Source organism: Aquarana catesbeiana, linkage group LG04 (genome assembly GCF_042186555.1).
Source record: "Aquarana catesbeiana isolate 2022-GZ linkage group LG04, ASM4218655v1, whole genome shotgun sequence".
In the NCBI taxonomy this organism is placed as follows: domain Eukaryota; kingdom Metazoa; phylum Chordata; class Amphibia; order Anura; family Ranidae; genus Aquarana; species Aquarana catesbeiana.
Window position 1 is genome coordinate 244110697 of NC_133327.1, and position 20839 is coordinate 244131535.

Below are 20839 nucleotides of genomic sequence, written 5' to 3' on the forward strand. Positions count from 1 at the left end.
CTATGCACTTTCCTGTGTTCAGTGTTTTCCTTTTTATTATAGAGAACCCCACAATTCCACATCCACCACCACCTGAAATAGTTCTAGTAGAACAATGTTTCTAGTAGCCTTTTTGAGCACCCAGGATTCCGGCAACCTGCCATAGAACCAATGCGTGTCCCAAATGGCAGCAAAACCACATGACCCTGCAGCGTCAGTGAAAAGGTGGAAAGCATCAGAATCCACGAACGCCTCCTGGAAGAAGGACCTGTGATTAAAGGATTCCAAAAAATTCGCCCAAACTAACAAATCCTCCTTAAGCAACTGCGTAAGGCGAATGTCCGAGTAAGGGGATTTCAGCCCAGAAGTAGCCAAATACGAGCGCCTAGAAAAAACTCTACCCATTGGCATAACTCTGCAAGTGAAGTCTAAGAGACCCAACACAGATCTCTCTGAGCGTGATCTTTTTCTGTCCCAAAAAGACCGCAATCATGGAACTGATTCTGTCCATTTTCGCTGGAGGTAGCCTAAACTCCAACAATATCGTGTCAATCGTGATACTCAAGTATTCTAAAGTAACTCCTAAGGGAACACCAAAAAACGTTGCCACTTCAACAAAGAGCTGAAGCAACTTCACCCAAATACCGGATTCCAGGGGGCCTATAAACAAAAAATCTTCCAAATAATGAACTATTCCCTCCCAACTGGATTCAAAACATACCACCCAATTCAAAAAGGAGGAAAAATCCTCAAAGTATGCACAGGATAACGCACAGGTCATAGGCAGGCATTTATCAAAAAAATAAAACCAATCAAATTAAAACCCGAAAGAATTAAATGCCAAGGGACTAATGAGCAAGAGCAGAAAGACCGACTTCATGTCCGCCTTTGCCAGCAACGCCCCTGCTCCCGCCAATCTAATCCTAGAGATCGCATCCTCAAAAGTGGAATAGAATATCGAACAATAAGCGTCATTAATCTCATCATTCAGAGAAGATCCCTTGGGAAAAGAAAGATGGTGAATTAACCAAAATGAACTGGGTTCTTTTTTAGGGGCCACCCCCAAAGGTGAAATACGAAAATATGGAAACGGAGGGGATAAGAAAGGGCGGCTACATGATCTTCCCCTATCTACTTCAGCACCTTTTCTCTAATTATCTGCAGGAAATGAGCAACAGACTTAAGATTAGGGACGATAGTACAACCCCCACCGAGAACTCTGGCAAAGGAAAACTTATTTCAAGACCCTCATGCAGAGAACGGGCCTTCGCCCTGTTTGGGTTCCGCTCCAACCATGGGAACATGTTTTGAAGCCTCACTGGAGTGCAGGTTTTTCTGAAAAATATCGCGCTGAGAGGGAGCAACGCTGGAAGCCTTCTTGTAGCATTTTGTTACCGTATGCTCGCCGGAACAAAAAGAACATTCATGCTTGTAACGGCAAGATGTGCTCCACTTATATTGAGACTCATTGTAAGTGGAACACACAACCTTCCGATAGGCTTGCCCCTGTCGGACCACTAACCTGCATTCTAGAGGCAAGCAATTTTTGCGAAAGGATCGGATTCAGAGCCAAGCAAATTTTGCGATAAGATCGGGTTCAACCACAACCCCATGTCCTTCATGCCCCATCGCAAGAATGGATGTACTGCTAGCTTCTGGCGGAAGGACTCATCATAGTGAAACCACCCAAAACCACCAAAGTTTTTATACTCCTCCAGTACATGGTCAACATGCTGGAATAAGCCACCACTAAACTCAGGGCACTTTTAAGCCACGACGCTGGCAAAAAATGCAGAATCCCTGCAACCAGTTAAAAAAGGAATGTGGGCCTATCCTCATCTGACCTATCATCCCCCTTCTTGTCATAACTCCTGCAAGAAAAATCTTTAGCTTAGGGCAAAAGCGATAAAATGTCAATAAAATCCCCATTCCATAATCGCTCCTTTAAAGTAGTAGGCAGGCGAAACCCCAGAGGAGAAACCTCACAAGGCAAAGTCTCCTTCTAACACACCTCTGGCACATGCGTCAGCTGCTTTACAGGTGCCAGTAACGGTTAACCCTGGAGTGGTTGCTGAGGGAGTATTACCAGAATGACACCCTCTGGCAGCATTAACCTGTGCACCAGACAAAGACTGTACTACTTTAGACAAAGAAACAATCAAATTAGAAAGCACAGATACATGGGGTAACTCTCCAGGAGACACTTGCACATCCGCCTGAATCCTGGGACCAAGTGCAGTGCTCGGTGTGGCTGCTGCTCCAGCTGCAATTCTCCCCCAAGTGGACAGGGCATCCTGCAGGAATGATGCAGAGACTCCAGGCTCTTCGGAATGCCTGCGCTCCACGGGCTCCGGAAACATGGCTGCCACAGGAAGAGTGGGAGGAGGCACCTCCTGCTGTATCACTGCCCGTGCTCCCGACCTTCCTCTATTGCTTCTGGTCCTCCTTGTTGTGGGGGGGACCGCCCTTCTCTTCTGGCCGGCCACGGAGCTAGAACCTGCCTCCATTGTCTCACTACGCGCTCTGACGCCAGATGGCCGCGGCGTCACTGCAGGGGATTCCCCAGTTCCTCTCTCTCTCTCCCCGGCGGCTTGTCACGTCTCCCATGGCGGCTCAATGTATCACTCCCGGCTGGCATATGGGACAGCTGTGTAGCAGGTAAATCTTGCTGGGGTGTCCCACCATCCATCCTGCTCCCAGCCTTGTCGTCAGCCCCTACTGCATCCAGGGCCAGGCACTGCTGAAGCCACGCTACTGCTCCACTGTCCTCCGCTCTTTCCAGCAGTTGTCTTTTCATAGGCTCCATGCTGTGCAGCACGATAGACGTCACCTCCTTTTTCTTGAAGGTCCAAGAGGACCAGAACCAGATCCAGCTGCATTAAATACCTTTGGGCCAGCATCCCATAATAATCCCAGGTGTTCCCATTGGCTTTTATAGCCACCTAGGATACCACTGAAATTCTTAAAGGGCCATGCACTCACTGCAAATTAATAGAGGGGGATAGCAGCCACATCCCCATGGAGGTGTGCCCAAAGGTTTGTGCCTCCCCTTAACATTCTTGGTTAGTAAGAACACACAAGAATATTCAACACACCATTTACATTCTTGATGATTTAGGAGCCCTGAAATCATAATGCTCCACTGCCCCCGGTGAGATTCAGTAAAAACTCTTACAAAGTGAGTGGCCTGCAATAACATTTTATTCACATGTTTTTTCATTGCTTTGAGAGTCTGACATAGTTGGGATAAGTAAACAGCAGTCAGTGTGCTGTCCTTTTACCAAAATTGTTAGTTGCTTGGCTGGTCTTGATTCCATTCTGATTTATCCTTATATAACAGGCATCTCTACCTGTCACAAAGGTATTTCCTTAAGACCAAAAGTAATACGCACATGGCCCAAAGTAGAGTAAAAGTCTTTCAGGTATATCTAAAGCCAGAAGTGAGAGCGTATTTCTCCAAAATGAGGTAAAATTCCCTCATTTAGAGCAGTCGTTGGAACCCAGTGTTCCCAATGGAAGATTTTTCCTCAACTTTCGTTGAAGAAAAAGACGACAACAAGGCTACATGCCCACGGACGTTTTAAAAAATGGGCTGTAAAGCCAGTACAGACGCCAGAAAAAAACACGATTTTATCCACGTTTTGCATTGAATTCAATGCATGTTACTCCGCGCTGGCTTTTAGCCGTGTTTCTCTGTCTCTATTCAAAATCAATGGTTCCCTATGGGAGCCCATTGATTTGAATAGTGTTCACACCAGAAGTCGGATCAGGAGGATCCGACTTGCAGTGCAACTTGTGTGCTGAGAATCTTGAGGGGGGAACCCAGCGAAAATTAAAAAAAAAAAAAATTTGCGTGAGGTTCCCCCATCAAGACTATACCAGACCCTTCGGTCTGGTATGGATCTTAAGGGGAACCCCCACACCAAAGAAAAAAAAAAATGGCGTGAGGGTCCCCCCAAGATCCATACCAGACCCTTATCTGAGCACACAGCCCAGCGGGTCAGGAAAGGGGGGGCGAGCGAGCCACATACCAAGCCACATGCCCTCAACATGGGGGGTTGGTGCTTTGGGGCAGGGGGTGCCCTGCGCCCCCCACCCTAAAGCACCTTGTCCCCATGTTGATGAGGACAAGGGCCTCTTCCTGACAACCCTGGACGTTGGTTGTCGGGGTCTGCGGGCAGGAGGCTTATCAGAATCTGGGGGCCCCCAGATCCCGGCCCCCTACCCTATGAGTATGGGGTACATCATACCCCTACTCATTCACCTGGGGAAAAAAGTGTCATTAAAAAAACACACTACACAGGTTTTTAAAGTAATTTATTAGGCAGCTCCGGGGGTCTCTTCCGACTTCTCCGCTCTCCGGCCTCTTCACTGCGATCTCCGGTGTCTTCTGCCAAGCCCCTCTGCTATCTTCTGCTCTTTTGCCCGCTCTTTTTCTAGCGGTTACCCGGTCATCCGCTGATCCCGCCCCTTATGACGCGAAAGTCTCATCATGCCCCGGGACTGTGACGTCATAATGGGCGGGGTCACCGGATGAAATCACCCGATGACCCCGCCCCATGCCTATATAAGTCGTTGCGCACCGCGCACACGAGATTACAGCGGGAGAGAGCGTCGGGTCAATATCGGAAGAAGGGAAGAAGATAATGTAGAACACCGGATAACCGCTAGCAAAAGAGCAGAAGATAGAGGAGGAGCCCGGCAGAAGACACTGGAGAGCGCGTAGAATAGGCCAGAGAGAGTGGAGAAGTCGGAAGAGGCCCTTGTCCTCATCAACATGGGGACAAGGTGCTTTGGTGTGGGGGGCGCAGGGCCCCCCCCTGCCCCAAATCACCAACCCCCCATGTTGAGGGCACGTAGCTTGGTATGGTCCAGGAGGGAGGGGGGCGCTCGCTTGCACCCCTTTTCTAACCTGCCGGGCTGCATGCTCGGATAAGGGTCTGGTGTGGATCTTGGGGGGGAAACCCAAGCCATTTTTTTTTGGTGTGGGGGTTCCCCTTTAAGATCCATACCAGACTGAAGGGTCTGGTATCGTCTTGGTGGGGGAACCTCACGCAATTTTTTTTTTTTTTTTGTTTTTTTAACATTTTCGCTGGGTTCCCCCCTCAAGATTCTCAGCGCACAGTTGGCACCGCAAGTCGGATCCTCCTGATCCAACTTCTGGTGCGAACGCTATTCAAATCAATGGGCTCCCATAGGGAACCATTGATTTTGAATAGAGACAGAAATGCCGGACGAGGCTTAACACAGTGTTAAGCCTCGTTAAATCATGTTTAACACCTTTTGCCGGCATCTGACGTTTTTACAGCTCTAGCGCTGGAGCCTCAGAACGCACTGGTCCAGGGTTTTTTTTTTTTGCAGCTTAAAAACGGCTATGCCATTTACAGCTCAAAAACGCCATGGTGGGCATGAGGCCATAAGCTAACATGGAGATGTGTTTTTAAGCTGCAAAAAACGCTCAAAAAAGCGGCTGTAAAAATGTCCGTGAGCATGAGGCCTAAAAATCTGAAAGATGTTGTAATCTGTCCCTATGTTATTCAAAAGAAAGAAACAAAACAAAAAAATGCTGTTGTCTTTAGATGCACTTTAAGTATAGCGTGTTAGAGACAATTCTAAAGTCCTGTTTTTAGTTTTGGTGAAATCCAATGGATTTGATCATCCACTGGGTTCTTATCTCTTGAGATTTCTACACTCAAAATATTAGGTCTGCAAAACAATACATTATGTGCACATATTTTAAAAACACGTTCCTAAACAACTTCTGAAAATGCTACATGAGTGATTTCAGTGCTTTTTGATTTACTGGCCCAAAGCAGATTTGCAGATCAGGAGTTTTTAGTGCTCCTCTGACTTTACTTGTTGCATGCTTGTTCTAGGCCAGTGGCTCATTTATTGAAGCCAGTGACATTCAAGCTATTAGAATTCTCAGGAGTTCCAGCAATGACAACTTATACATTTCTGTCAGTACACACGTTCTCTAAATTATACAGTACAGTGAACAGAACGTTAAAGAAGTGCTATGGCCCCCCTTCAAAAAAATATTTCTTGCGGCACTCAATTAGAAGTGTTTTTGCACTTACATTTTTCTCCTAGTCCATCTGCAAAGTCACACACATCCCTGTTTATTCTGTCAGTGAAGTCCTCCTAATGCAGCTTCCTGTAATGGTGTTGAAACAATGATGCACTTCTCCTGAATTTAGAGCAGAGTTGCCACTCTCACGTAGGCCGTTCCTACAGGGGGATGCAAAAATCTTTGTGTGTTCCACCTAAGCCAACCATAACCATTTTTATAACATAGAGCCAACATTTTATGCAGCATAATAGTGTACATTCAAAGTCCCTGTCCTAAAGGCACTGCGATCCCCGTATCACCGACCAGCCATAACATTATGGTGACCCCACCTAATAATGAGTAGGTTGCCCCTTTGCCACCAAAACAGTCCTGTCCATGCCACTGGATTTCGGAAGGTATGCTTTGGAATCTGACACAAAGCTGTCAGTAGTAGGTCCTTCAAATCCTGTAAGTTTCAATGTGTGGCATCCATGGATTGGACTTGCTTTTCCAGCACATCTCACAGATTCTCTGATAAATTGAGACCTGGGGAATTTGGAAGCCATGTCAACAACTGAAACTCGTTTTTGTATTTGTTCCTCAAACCATCCTTGAACCATTTTTGCAGTGTGGCGGGGTGCATTATCCTGCTGAAAAAGGCCAACTGCCATCAGGGAATACCCTTTCCATGAAGGGGTGTACTTGTTTACCAACAATGTTTAGGTAGGTGGTACATGTCAAAGTAACATCCACATAAATAGCAGGGCCAAGGTTTCCCAGCAGAACATTGCCCAAAGCATCACACTGCCTCAGCTAGCTTGCCTTCTTCCCATACTGCTTCCTGGTCCAGTCTCTTTCCCAGGTAAGTGAGGTATTCATCAGACCAGTTCACCTTCTATTGCTCCTTTGTCCAGTTCTGATGCTCATGCTTTTGGCTATGCGGGTCAGCATGGGCCGATCATAGCCGATCTGCGGCTACACAGCCCCATACACAACAAACTGCGATGCCCATTATTTTGTACAACACATCAACTTCATGGGCATATTTATTTGCTGCCTAATATATCCCACTGACTTTCAGTTGCCATTGTAATGAGATCAATGTTATTCACTTAACCTGTCAGTGATCTTAGGGCCTGTTCACACATAATCATGCATTAAAATGCATGAAAAAGTTCAAAAATGGAAGTGCACTGCCTTTCATTGCGTTAACATGCTATGGGTCCTTGTGGGGGACAAAAAAATGAAAAAACAAATTTTTTTCCTTACTAGATTTGCATTACGTTGATGTGTATTTACATGCATTGTGTTGCATTAAAATGCATACATGTTGCATTTTAACACAATGTACTGCAGTGCACATTACACCAGTTTTGTGGTGTGAACAGAACAAATAGAAAACAGTTGTTTTCTATGTGCCCTTGCAGTGACCTGCGATCTTCCTGTGCAGTAAACCTCAGGTTACTGCAGTAGGGCCTTAATGTTATGACTGATCGGTGTACATACACATACTAAGGACAATTTAGACATTAGTCAATTAACTTACCAGCATGTATTTGGTGTGTGGGAGAAAACCACAGCTCCTGGATGAAATGTGCAGGGAGGACATGCAAACTCAACTGAGGGCTGCAGTGCTGCAAGGCAGAAGTGCTGACAGCTAAGCCACTATGGTTTTGTACTATAATTTCTTGGCACATTAAATAATGCTTGAGGTTCAACCAGGGGCTTATTCTGTTTGAAAATAAATTGGACATATGATGATTTTTTTTTTTCGTGTTAACATTTTGATTTTTTGACACTGACTCCATGTACCTCCCGTCTTCCTGCCCACACAGGATAACCCCACAGTAGTTGTTGAAGATTTACGTTTATGCACAGTAAAACACTGTGAAGACATTGAGAGACGCTTCTGCTTTGAGGTGGTTTCACCTACTAAGTAAGTATATCTTTCAGGTAAGCTTTTGCTTTTTTTTTTTTTATTTTTTTTTTTTTTTCACAAATGCCAACAATACCAGCAGTTTCACACACTGGCTGCCTTGAATAGTCTTCACCAAAAAGCTAGATTCATCATTTTTGGTCAAGATTTTATTTGAGTGAGATATATTGTATTCCTGTTATAGAATTTTACAGAGTGCAACATAGATGTTTGTAAAAATATATGCAAAGGTATTCTTTTTTTTTTTTTTCTTGAAAGCGGAGTTCCACCCAAGAATGGAAGGGAATGTGAACCCCCAACATGCCACATTTGGCATGTCATTTTTTTTGGGGGGGGGGGGGGTAAACCCTCTTTTTAGAAGGTTCCAGCTCCCACTTCCTCCCGGGGCGCCGGAAGCAAGTTTACCTCTCCCCCCTCCCTCTCGACAACCTGTTTTGGATATTTCTCTGGGTACACTTTGCTTGTAAAGCTGCATGTTTTTTTTAATCTTGAAATTCTTCTTCCTGTCCAGGAGCTGCATGTTACAGGCCGACTCTGAGAAGCTGCGACAGGCTTGGATAAAAGCTGTGCAAACAAGTATAGCTACAGCCTACAGAGAGAAGAGTGATGAAGCAGAGGTTAGCAAAAAATGAGTAGCATAACTTGTCTGTCTTTAGGTTCCTAGGTCTTTAAAGCATAACTAAAGGCATTTTTTCACAGAGATAAAACCTTTTTTAAGCTTTGAATAGAGTAGGGCATTATTAACACTAAGACCTTTTTTTTTCTTTGTGTCCCATTTGGGGCAATTCCCTCACAGCCTGTCCTGGAGTTACAGAAGGTCAGAGGAAATATTTCCAAAGTATGTGGGACTCAACCTCTTCCTACCCACCCCAGCAGTCCTTTTGGCAATCATGTGACCCTGGTCCTGACACATACTGTTATTTAGCCTGAACTGAGTGCTCGCTTTGACAGCTCAGTCTTTGTGCTGGAAGCATCCTCTCAGCACATAAACACTGGCTGCCCAGCGACGCTTGGGCATTAAAGCCTACCATTTTGATGCCGCACATATGTGTTTGGCGGTTGTAAAGGGGTTAAAGAATAAGATCACCTTTTGGAACATGTTACATATTCCAGCAACTGCAGTCTCTCCCCACTCCCAGTGACACAGAGCAGGCCTCATCTTTGGGTGCCCGCTCTCACTGTTTGAAAATAATGCGGCCGTGCAGGGCTCTGCTTGCCCAGCAATGTCATTTTATTCAGAGTTCTGTGAATGGGAAACTACAAGTACCGACAGTCTTTGCAGCTGTCGGCTTGTAGTTCTCAATGAACTACCATGGCGCTGTTGAACGCTCTGGTAGTTCCTTGTTTATTCTTGTCATGTGTGTTCCTGCCTGCCCGTATGAGGGATGAGCAGACAGATATGCTGAGAAACTTGTAGGAGCCCTGCATGGCACCCGTGATCTGCTGATCGCTGGTGCAATGCTTTCCAGGCTCCACATAAAACAAAAATAATAAATGCACATTTTTCTACCTGCAAAAAGATATGTTTTTTTTTTTTTTTTTAACTCATCCTTTAAACAGTTGTCAGTGGAACAAGTGTCCTCATTGGATGATTTTTCACTGTTCAGAATTCAGGCAGTTATTTGGGCCTTAAAAACACAGAGTTGAGTTGCATTTTTAGCTCCCCTCCAAGCTGTAAAGGATGGAAGTGATCACATGCTGGGGACGTAAAATAAAATTTCTTTCCCAAGAAGTAGTGGTAACCTAAATATTATAAATATTTTTTTTTTTTTTTTTTTTTAGAATGAGGCTAAGCATGCCTAAACTTCATAGTGTATTAATATGACTTATTGAACAGTCCATCTTATAGGCAATTCTTAGAGGCTGCTAAACCAATATTCTGTATTCCTGTCGAACAAACATTTCTCCAATGCGAACATGCTGAATCTATCCATGATATCTGGTAGCTGTGTATTTTTTTTTTTTTTTTTACCGAGAATTTAAGAGCTAGTTGCTGATTGCCCAGTTATCCAACAAAGATATAGATACAAGCATACAGTGGTTAACTACCCGGTAGTTTCTCCCCTTCATTGTGAAGACAAAAGCCCATAGCATGAAAGGGATTATTCTAAATGAGTAGACAATCTGTGTAGGGAGTTATCCTGCCAGGGTATAGATAACTGTGCAGTTTATCATGTAACCGTGGTATACAGATCATCCAAAAAGGTATATAGTGGCAATATTTTAATGTAATTTTGAGTGGAGTGGTCGGGGTCTATTTTTTTTTTTTAACCAAGTCTTTACTGCTGTGCTGATTCAATTTGCAGAGTTCTACCTCCACATCAACACTATAGTGACAATACTTTCAAAGAAAATTGTGGGAATCAAACAAAACAAACTTACATACTCCAGGGCAGCCAAACTGATGAGAGGCATGGAGGAGCTCAGCTATGAGGAAAGATTAGAGGAACTGAATTTATTCTCTCTTGAGAAGAGGAGATTAAGGGGGGGATATGATCAACATGTACAAGTACATAAGTGGTCCATATCGGGAACTTGGTGTTGAGTTATTCACTTTAAGGTCATCACAAAGGACAAGTCGGCACTCTTTACGTCTAGAGAAAAAAGATTTCATCTCCAAATACGGAAAGGTTTCTTCACAGTAAGAGCTGTGAAAATGTGGAATAGACTCCCTCCAGAGGTGGTTCTGGCAAGCTCAGTCAATTGCTTTAAAAAAGGCCAGGATTCTTTCCTAAATGTACACAATATAACTGGGTACTAAGATTTATAGGTAAAATTGATCCAGGGAAAATCCGATTGCCTCTCAGGGGATCGGGAAGGAATTTGTTCCCTTGCTGTAGCAAATTGGAGCATGCTTTGCTGGGGTTTTTTGCCTTCCTCTATTTAACTGTGGGTGTAGGTTTGTGTATATGGGATTGTATTTTTATTTTTTTGTGGTTGAACTTGATGGATTTTTTTTTTTTTTTCATCCTGACTAACTATATAACTACGTAACTCACCTAGATGGCTGCAGCCCGCTGGCTCTACACTGAAAACTGAGTGACCAAAGATCGCTGAAGACTCGGTTTTCAAGTCCACTCTGCGCTCTGCCCCTCTAACACTCACTGGAGCACCGGACTGTGGAGGGGTGGGAGCGTCTGACTCAGGTTCTCAGAAGAGCACTGAGAGGCTGAGCCAGCTGCTGGTCAGGCATCTGGGCAGATTCCAACATTCTTGTTAGGATCTCTGAAGAGCCTGGACCGCCTCTGTGACGTCAGCTGCTGTCAGCTGAACTAAGTGCACTCCTGTGACCCAAAGGAGAAATATGGCCAAAAGAGCTTTGGCTATATTTCTCCTTTAAGACAAGCCACTGTTGTCGCTACCTTAAAGCGGAGTTCCACCCAAAAGTGGAACTTTTGCTTTAAGCACTCCTCACCCCCTGACGTCATTTTTTTATGGGGGGGGGGGGTTGTGTACCTTCTTTTTATTGGGACTTCCTGTCCCACTTCCTCCTTCCTCTTCTTGGCCACCTAGGCGACTCCTCCTCTCGCCCCAGGCGGCCCCTGCCTGCCAGCGATCTTTTGGGACACATCACAGGTCCCAGAAGATTGCCTAGCCAATAGCAAAGCTCAGCGCGACTCAGCCGTGAAGCCGTAAGCTGTCACGACCAGGTGCCCAAAGTTGCTATGACGGTGCCACGGAGGGGGGGGGAGAGGAGCGAGGCTCTGAGCGCCCGTATCACTGGACCATGGGACAGGTGAGTGTCTGTTTATTAAAAGTCAGCAGCTATACTTTTTGTAGCTGCTGAAGTTTAATAAACGAAAAAAAAACGGATGGAACTCAGCTTTAAGTAAGTTCTCCAATAATTCTTACGGAGTTACCAGAGTGCTCTGGTACAGAAAAGTTACAATTTCTTCCCTCTAGTGAATTGTATATATGGTTACATAGTTAGCATGGCTGTTCTGCACTCCTGTGACCCAGATTCAGCTGACAGCAGCTGACGTCACAGAGGCGGTACAGGCTCTGCAGAGTTCCCAAAAAGAATGTTGGGATCTACCCAGATGCCTGACCAGCAGCTGGCTCAGCCTCTCAGTGCTCTGCTGAGAGCCTGAGTCAGACGCTCCCACCCCTCCACAGCCCGGTGCTCCAGTGAGTGTTGGAGGGGCAGAGCGCAGAGTGGACTCGAAAACCAAGTGATCAGCGGTCTTTGGTCACTCAGTTCTCAGTGTAGAGCCAGCAGGCTGCAGCCATCTAGGTGAGTTACATAGTTATATAGTTAGGTTAAAAAAAAAAGACACAAGTCCATCACGTTCAACCACAAAAAAATAAAAATACAATCCCATATACATAAACCTACACCCACAGTTAAATAGAGGGAAAAAAAACCCAGCAAAGCATGCTCCAATTTGCTACAGCAGGTGGACTTGGTTAACCTCTCCGCTTAAAAATACTACTTACCTGGTTGCCACTATGGTTTTAGTCCTTTAAGTCACGGACCTTTAACAAGAATGCAGAGATTGACTTCTGACATACTGATCTGCATACTTGTAAGTAATGGGGACAAAGTTTTATTTAATTTCCAGAGCTTTGAAATGCCAAAATGTGTGCATATTGTAAAGATATTAACTTTGTATTGTTACAGAAAGCAGACAAGAATCCTTCCATATCTAACACTAGCCCTGTAACTGAGACAAAACTTGTTAAAGGGGAGAGTGCTCTGCAGAAGGTGCAGTGTATACCTGGTAATACAAAGTGCTGTGACTGTGGTCTACTAGAGCCTCGCTGGGCTAGTATTAACCTAGGTATTACTTTATGCATTGAATGTTCAGGAATTCACAGGTAAGCAGAGGATTCCTTCTATATAGTCTTTTATATGAAGAGAATTCTATTTCAATTATGCTTTTAAATTGTTTGTTTAAGGTTATGTAGTCTGCATATTTGAATAATTTGTGCCATAAATACATTGGTTCATTTTTTTTTTTAGTTATTTACATGCCATCTTAAAAATGGTTAAAGATAGCAAGAAAAATGTATTGTACAAAGTAAAGCATGAAAAAGAAGTCATCCTGAAATCAGGCAGCAAGTGGCACCATTCAGTGATATTTGGTACACTGGTATTTACTTAGCAAACTGTACGTCATGCTCCACGTTGATTGTATCTTTTTGATCTGCCCTGTAACTTTTTTCACAAAGGCATAATACGCAAGGTCATAGTCCAGGACATCTAGTCTGTAAAACAGCTATATAGCTCAGATTTCTTAAAGTGACTTTTTCTTCAGTTCCTGTTTGTATCATGTGGCAAAGAATGAGGTGGCAGTGCAGATCTGTAAATCTGTTTTCTGTGAAGGCTAATACGCACCACGCCGCACATGTTTTTGTATATTAATCAGCGCATTGAAAACGAATTGGCTGCATTACACCTCAGCACATAAAAATGTTGTGTTTGCTGCATTATTTGCAGCGCAGTGCGGGTGCATAAACATTTAATGAGACTCCAATGAACCAATCCATGTGCAGTGCCTTACCACACATTGCAGTAACATGACTGTATTTTGCCACAATGTACATGTGTTAACAGGCAATAAGGGTGCAAATGGCTTGATGGCATTATCCAGTAGTATAGTCATATATAGAAGCAGCGCTAAATCAATAAACAGGTGAATAAATCAATATTTGTTAAAAAATATTATGTTATGATAACACCAAACTTATTTCATACCAAATATAAAGTGATATCAAACTAATTTGTGAAAGAAATTCAGTCCATAAAAAGCCCATCAGTGAGGGCATAAAGAAAAAAAAAAGAGTTGAAGAACAAAGTTCAGAAAGGAGCAGTCAATGCATAATCCAGTCATTCCATGAGTGTCCCCATGTTACCACTATTCAGTGCTTCCACCTCTAGGTGACGCCAGATAAATGAGGCTCTTACTGGATCCTGTGAACCATTATACAATATGGTCAAATGCACGTGGTAAATTCCTTAGGATGGGAAGACTCCAAACACCAGGTATGTGTCCAGTCAGGGTTGATCCATCTCCTCTGCTGTCACTTCCAGCAACTTCTCCTCTCTACTTCCTGTCCCTGACATCACTTCCTGTCTGTACATGACATCACTTGCTCTCTGCTTAAGACAGGAGGTTCAGAGGAGAAGTTGCTGGAAGTGGCAGCAGAGGAGATGGATCAACCCTGACTGGACACATACCTGGTATTTTGAGTCTTCCCAGCCTAAGGAATTTAACATGCACATCTCGCCATTTTATATGATGGTCCACAGGATCTGATAAGAGGCTTATTTATCTGGCGTCACCTGGTGCTGGAAGCACTGAATATTGGGAACGTGGGGGCACTCATGGAATAACTGGATCATGCATTGATTGCTCCTTTCTGAACTTTGTTCTTCAACAAATTTTTTTCTTTATGCCCTCACTGATGGGCTTTTTATGGACTGAATTTCTTTCACAAATTAGTTTGATATCCCTTTGTTTGGTATGAAATAAGTTTGGTGTTATAACAACACACAATAATTTTTAACAAATATTGATTTAATCACCTTTTTATTGATTTAGCACTGCTTTTATATATGATTATATCTTTGCTGTTGGTGTCACAGTTTGTCTACATAATTCTTTGATTATCCAGCCTTGTACTAGGTAAGTAAACTTACCTGTACTGATTACAAAGATAATGCACATCTTTGATTAATCTAAAGCAAATTTCGATTATTTAGAGAAGTATGTAAACTGCTATCACGTACCTTCTTAAAACCGGGATTCTCTGGCTTTAAAATCTAACCTGGAACAAGTATTAATTGAAATCATGAATCTTGTTGTGTATATTTTAAATTTGGGTCAAGTGAATCAGAAATTGTAGCTTTTGGGTCAGAAGGACCACCAGACATCTTGCATCTTCAGATTGTCAGCAGTGACAGACCGTGTAATTCTTTCAACACAGGTTCACTTTTTTTTTTTTTAACAGAAACATTTTTATGTATCATATACAAAAGAAAAAAAACTGTAAGGCACACATTTCACCACCTCACACAAGGTAAAAAAAAAAACATTGATCGTTGAAAAGAACACTTTAGCAGTGTACATTATATTTAAGTAGGATGATCCAACATTTAAGTCACATGGAGTAAAACTTTAAAGAACCAAAATGAGAATAGAAATGGATCAGTGGGGCAGTACAAGGTTGAGGGGTGGGGTGAGAAGTGGAAGAGGGAACAGGATGGATAGAGGAGAAAAAAAGTGTGTTGGGGGGGTGGTTTGGGGGGATTGGAGGGCAGCAGGTAAAAAAAGTATCAGCACACCAGTCTTCCCATTAGTACCTCGGCATATAGTAGTCATTAGGTAATCATGGGTCTGGCATTCACCCATTCTCCCCAGATCTTGTCAAACTTTTTAAGACATTTGCGGCTCATATAGGGGAGCTTGTAAAGGGGTAGAACAGCATCCACAGACGACCTCCACTGTGAGATCCTGGGGGGGGTCAGCCTTTTTACATTTGGACAAAATGGTTTTCCTGGGATAAAACGCTGCATAGAAGACAAACCATTGTTTGTGCACACTGAGGTTGATAGTATTGCAGATTCCCAGAAGTACCCTAGGATGTACCTCTACAGCTAAATCTCCCACCACATTATTCACCTCAACTACCTGTCTCCAAAATTCCTGAATCAGAGGGGCACGACCAGTCAATAGGCATACATGTTCCTGTGCCATCCAAACATTTAGGGCAACTGTCAGACTGTGTAGGGTAGATCTTAGAAAGCCTATGAGGGGTATAGTATGCTCTATGAAGAAACTTGAGCAGATATCACCAGTGGGATGTATTGTTGAACCCCTTCATCCCAATCTTCTGAGTTAAGAGTATTCCTCTGCCTAATGGCAAACAATTGAGTATTTTTACCAGTGTCTCTAGCAGGGATTTTAAGGTAGAGGGACGACAGGATCCTGTCAGCATTGCTAGAAGTTAGGAAAAGCTCCACAGTGTGGGAAGTAACCGTTGGGATATTAGGGAATTGTGATGACACTGGATGGCACAGCTGCAGATAACGGAAAAACATCCACAAAGTCAGATGAAATGTGGTTTTTAGAACATTATATGACAGCAAATGTCCCTCTGGCATTATATGTTAGATGTTAAGGATACCAAACCTAGCCCACACATTGGGATCAGGCACGGACCGGAGGTGCGGTAGTCCATGATTACCCCAAAGTGGGGCATGGGGAGAGATTACCTGCGGGTCAGCTGTCCCCATACTCTGACTGTAGTATACATTGGTATGGTCAAGTTGTCATGTGCCTTCAGGCCTCAAAATACTAAATTATTCAGGGCTCAGTATGAACCTAGGATGGCCACTTCCAGAGTGACGGTTGGATTCATTCTTGCCTGTTCAAACCACCAGTGTACCGTCACCAAAACCGCCACCCAATAGCACTGATGGAAACAGGGCAATGCCAAACCCCCAATGACAAAGGCAACTGTAAGGTAGCTTTTGAGCCCAAATAAAGTTACTGACAATCTGATTGTCGAGTTTAGCCAAAAAGGAATTGGGGATAGGGACTGGGGTATTACAAAATGCATACAAAAACTTAGGGCGACAGCTCATTTTTATAAGGTTTATTCTACCCACAAGAGAGAGCAGCAGTGTCTTCCAGGCCTGGCACCTAAGAGTCAGTTGGTGAAGTACTGGATATACATTATCATTAAAATATGAGGAGAAGGTACCCTGAATCTCATTCCCCAGATATCGAAATTTGGATACCCAGGTCAGAGGGGATTAAACAAGGGAAGAGGAGGGAGGGCGGCTGGGATAGGGAAAACAGCAGTGACTTAGTCCAATTGATTTTGATGCCCGAAAACTCCAAAGCGGTCTATAATGTCTAGAGGCACATCGAGGGAGCCTGAGGCATCAGGTGCATCGTCTGCATATAAGGAGATTTTTTTTCTCGCAAGGGACCCACTTGTAAACCGGGGACTGTTGAAGAGGAGCGAATTAGAATAACCAGGGGATCCAGCACAAAAAGCCCAGGAGAGAACGGGCATCCCTGTTTGGTGCCTCTGCTAAGATTAAACTCTGGGGATAGGATACCATTAGTTCTGACCCTAGCCGTGGGGGATCTATAGAGCAGTTAGATCCAATATATACATTTGGGACCAAAGCCAAACTTCCCTAGCACTTGCCACAGGAAGGCCCACTCAACAGAGTCAAAGGCCTTCTCTGCATCAAGGAAGGCCACAACTCCAGTGGAGGTACTAACCCTAAGGTTGTCAGTGTTGGTGTATAGTCGACGGATGTTGATGTCGGTGCCCTTGCCAGGCAGGAACCCAGATTGATTCTCGTGTACCAAAGATAAGATAACCAAGTTGAGGCGATTAGCCAGAATTTTGGTAAACACCTTAGTGTCTACATTTAGTACAGAAATTGGGCGGTAGGACGCACACAGTTCAGGGTCTTTACCTGGCTTGGTCACCACAACAATCTCCATTTTAGTCATAGATATTGGGATGCAGTCTTCCTCCAACACAGTCTGAAGTAGTTTGTGGAAGTGGGAGACTATGACCTCAGAATGAGTTTTATAAACTTCAGTCGTAAGTCCATCCACACTTTAATTCTTGGCTGTCTGAAGTGTGACCACTGTGTTCTGTACCTCTTTTATGGTTAAAGGAAAGTCAAGTCTTCCCATGGCTGCAGCTGAGAGCTCTGGGAACTCTATAGTATCCAAAGAGGCTATCAGGCTCTCTGTAGTATATTCTAATCTGGAGGAGTAGAGACGTTCGTAAAATTTTCATAAACTGGGTATTGATCTGGGCTGAGTCTGACTGCAATAAACCGTCATCATCCCTTATGTGAGCTATATGAGTAGTTGTGGAGCGTTCCCTAGAAAGCCAGGCCAAGAGCCTACCCATCCTCTCCCCCTGTTCAAAGATCCTCTGTGATTGGGATAGCATAATTTTCTGAGAGGAGGTTGTGCATAGCACCGCTATCTCTTTGTATAACACCTGCAAATTTCTAAGTATGCTGAGCTCTAGTAGTTACGTACTGGGCCTCCAATTATTGTGCCTTGGCCTCTGCTTCCTCAAGGGCCAGGGATGACTCTCTTCTGACTTTACCTATGGACAATTGATCCTGGCCCCAGGCATGGACCTTAAAGGCATCCCAGACCACTGCAGGGGCCACTGTGCCCCGGTTGCATACCCAAAAGTACTGATCCCGAGGTCATCGGGGGAGTTGCACGGTCATCAGATACCCAGAAGCGAGAAAGCCTCCATAAACAGAGACCAGATCAGTTCTAAGCTTCAGAAGCACAGGGGCATGATCGGAAATGCCACGGGCCAGTGTGGAGACATCCAGAGCACGAGAATGTCAAGGAATTACTCGCATAGATAAGGTCTATGCAGGATAACGTGGCATGGTACTTGATTGGCAGGTACCATATTTTTCGCGGTCCTGGTCAGTATTCGCTCCATAAGACGCACAGGCATTTCCCCCCATTTTTTGTGGGGGAAAAAGTGCGTCTTATGTAACAAAAAATACGGTATATTGCCTCTCTCCAACGCCACACATCACATAAGCCATATGTTTCCGCCCAGCGTGGCAGGGGAGGCTCCATATTAGGATCAGGATTAAGTTTAGCCAAGCTAGAATTTGGGGGCATATTAAAATCTCCGGCCAGGAGAATATGTGCAGTAGGGATCTGTGCCACAATCGGTGCCAGTTTAAAATAAAAGGGACATAGTGGCCGGAGGAGGGATGGATATGCCCACAACAATTACCAGCTCAAGCCTATCACAAACTGCATGAAACACCACATATCACCCGTCAGTATCCAGATGGAGATCCAGGAGAGTAAAGTGCAAAGATTTATGGACCAGAACACTGACTCCCCTTGAGTAGGAGGAATAGGTGGAGTGGTAGTATGTATGAGCCTACCCAAGGGTTTTTAAGTGACAATGTTTGCTTCCCATAAGGTGTGTTTCTTGTGGAATACAAATGTGGGGATGTATCTTTTTAAATAGTTAAACATGAGGGATCGCTTAAACTTTGAATTCAATCCCCTGGCATTCTAGATAATTATGGAAAGGGGAGCCATATTGGGTATGGGGCAAGTATAAGGGATCTCTGAATCTCCACCTGGGATATATGCAGAACAAAAATAAAAGCTGCGCTTAAGGTGAACCAAAAATACAATGTGGTGAAAACTAAGCAGCCTGCATCGAGATCTAGTCTCCAAATCCCACCATAAATAATAATACAAAAAAGATGCGGCGCTAAAGACAAATATAGTGAATATGATACAATAATCAAAATATTAGTGCAAATTGAAAATTACATGATACAATGTCCCAAAACTAATGGGATAGACAGATAGAATCCAAGGCAAACAAAGAGTCCGTGATAAATCAAGAAAGAGTGCAAAAAGGGGCCATAGCAGAGATGAGGGTGCAGTGGAGAGAATCTTCCGTAGTTCCTCACACCCGAGGTGAAATATCAAATATGCTCACCAGATCCCGTTGACCGCCATTACAGCGGTCAAAAACAGCACAGGGAATTTCGGGGCTCCCCACAACCTCAGCTCAATATTCCCGAAGGGCGACAGATGGTATCAATTTCTCTTGTGACATGATCCAGGAGATCTTACGCTTGGCCGCCCGAATGGAGACCTTGGGGAGCTTCCAGGCTTTGGCTGAGCGGGAAGGGCGGTAGGTACTGTGAGCAGCGCGGCGGCTCCGTCCAGTCCGGACACATCGGAGGGGGTGTCATCCCCCTCCGATGTGTCCGGACTGGACGGAGCCGCCGCGCTGCTCACAGTACCTACCGCCCTTCCCGCTCAGCCAAAGCCTGGAAGCTCCCCAAGGTCTCCATTCGGGCGGCCAAGCGTAAGATCTCCTGGATCATGTCACAAGAGAAATTGATACCATCTGTCGCCCTTCGGGAATATTGAGCTGAGGTTGTGGGGAGCCCCGAAATTCCCTGTGCTGTTTTTGACCGCTGTAATGGCGGTCAACGGGATCTGGTGAGCATATTTGATATTTCACCTCGGGTGTGAGGAACTACGGAAGATTCTCTCCACTGCACCCTCATCTCTGCTATGGCCCCTTTTTGCACTCTTTCTTGATTTATCACGGACTCTTTGTTTGCCTTGGATTCTATCTGTCTATCCCATTAGTTTTGGGACATTGTATCATGTAATTTTCAATTTGCACTAATATTTTGATTATTGTATCATATTCACTATATTTGTCTTTAGCGCCGCATCTTTTTTGTATTATTATATATGCAGAACAACAGATAATACTACACATCATGAGTTCATTGTGATTCCCAGTTGTAGGAGGTGAGCAGAATCGACCTCCACCCAAAAGTACACATATAGCAAAATTGTGTGCCTTGAAAATAAACATTGCAAAACTGAAAATTAAAGTAAAAAAAATCAAAATGTCCCCGTTTTTTGATATACTGTAAATACCAGTATTTGATGAGAAGTTAACCTATGTCATTGCAGTTGTATCTTGACTATGTTTGAGCCTTCATTTATGTTTTGTGTTATGTTTTTTTGTATGCAAGGAGTCTTGGAGTTCATTTTTCAAAAGTGAGATCTTTAACTCTGGACACCTGGGAGCCTGAGCTGCTAAAGGTATTAAACAACATTGCCATAGATACTGTACTAATGTATATACAGTACCTTGTGAGGTGGGAACCTTGACTTTGTATGTGATACACAGCACATACAACTACCACACAAACACACTCCTGCCCGGTACACACACCTAGCGGGCTGAACGAAAAAAAAAATTGAGGAGCTCACTGTACTTACAATGTTATGTCAGAACAGCGATCCCCTCGCTGAGCTATTGTGTTGTGACTGGGAGACCGCCCACCTGCCAGA

At 44.1% G+C, this 20839-nt stretch overlaps 1 protein-coding gene across 2 annotated transcripts in view; it reads left to right on the plus strand.

Moving 5' to 3' along the window:
- The window catches only part of ACAP2 (ArfGAP with coiled-coil, ankyrin repeat and PH domains 2), a 176500-nt gene that overhangs the window by 111357 nt on the left and 44304 nt on the right, over positions 1 to 20839 (plus strand). For both annotated transcript variants that reach the window (XM_073626342.1, XM_073626343.1), the window contains exons 12-15: positions 7867 to 7967; positions 8479 to 8584; positions 12589 to 12785; positions 20518 to 20587. In XM_073626342.1, the coding sequence (XP_073482443.1) occupies positions 7867 to 7967; positions 8479 to 8584; positions 12589 to 12785; positions 20518 to 20587 (474 nt within the window). The remainder of the gene's footprint in view (positions 1 to 7866; positions 7968 to 8478; positions 8585 to 12588; positions 12786 to 20517; positions 20588 to 20839) is intronic.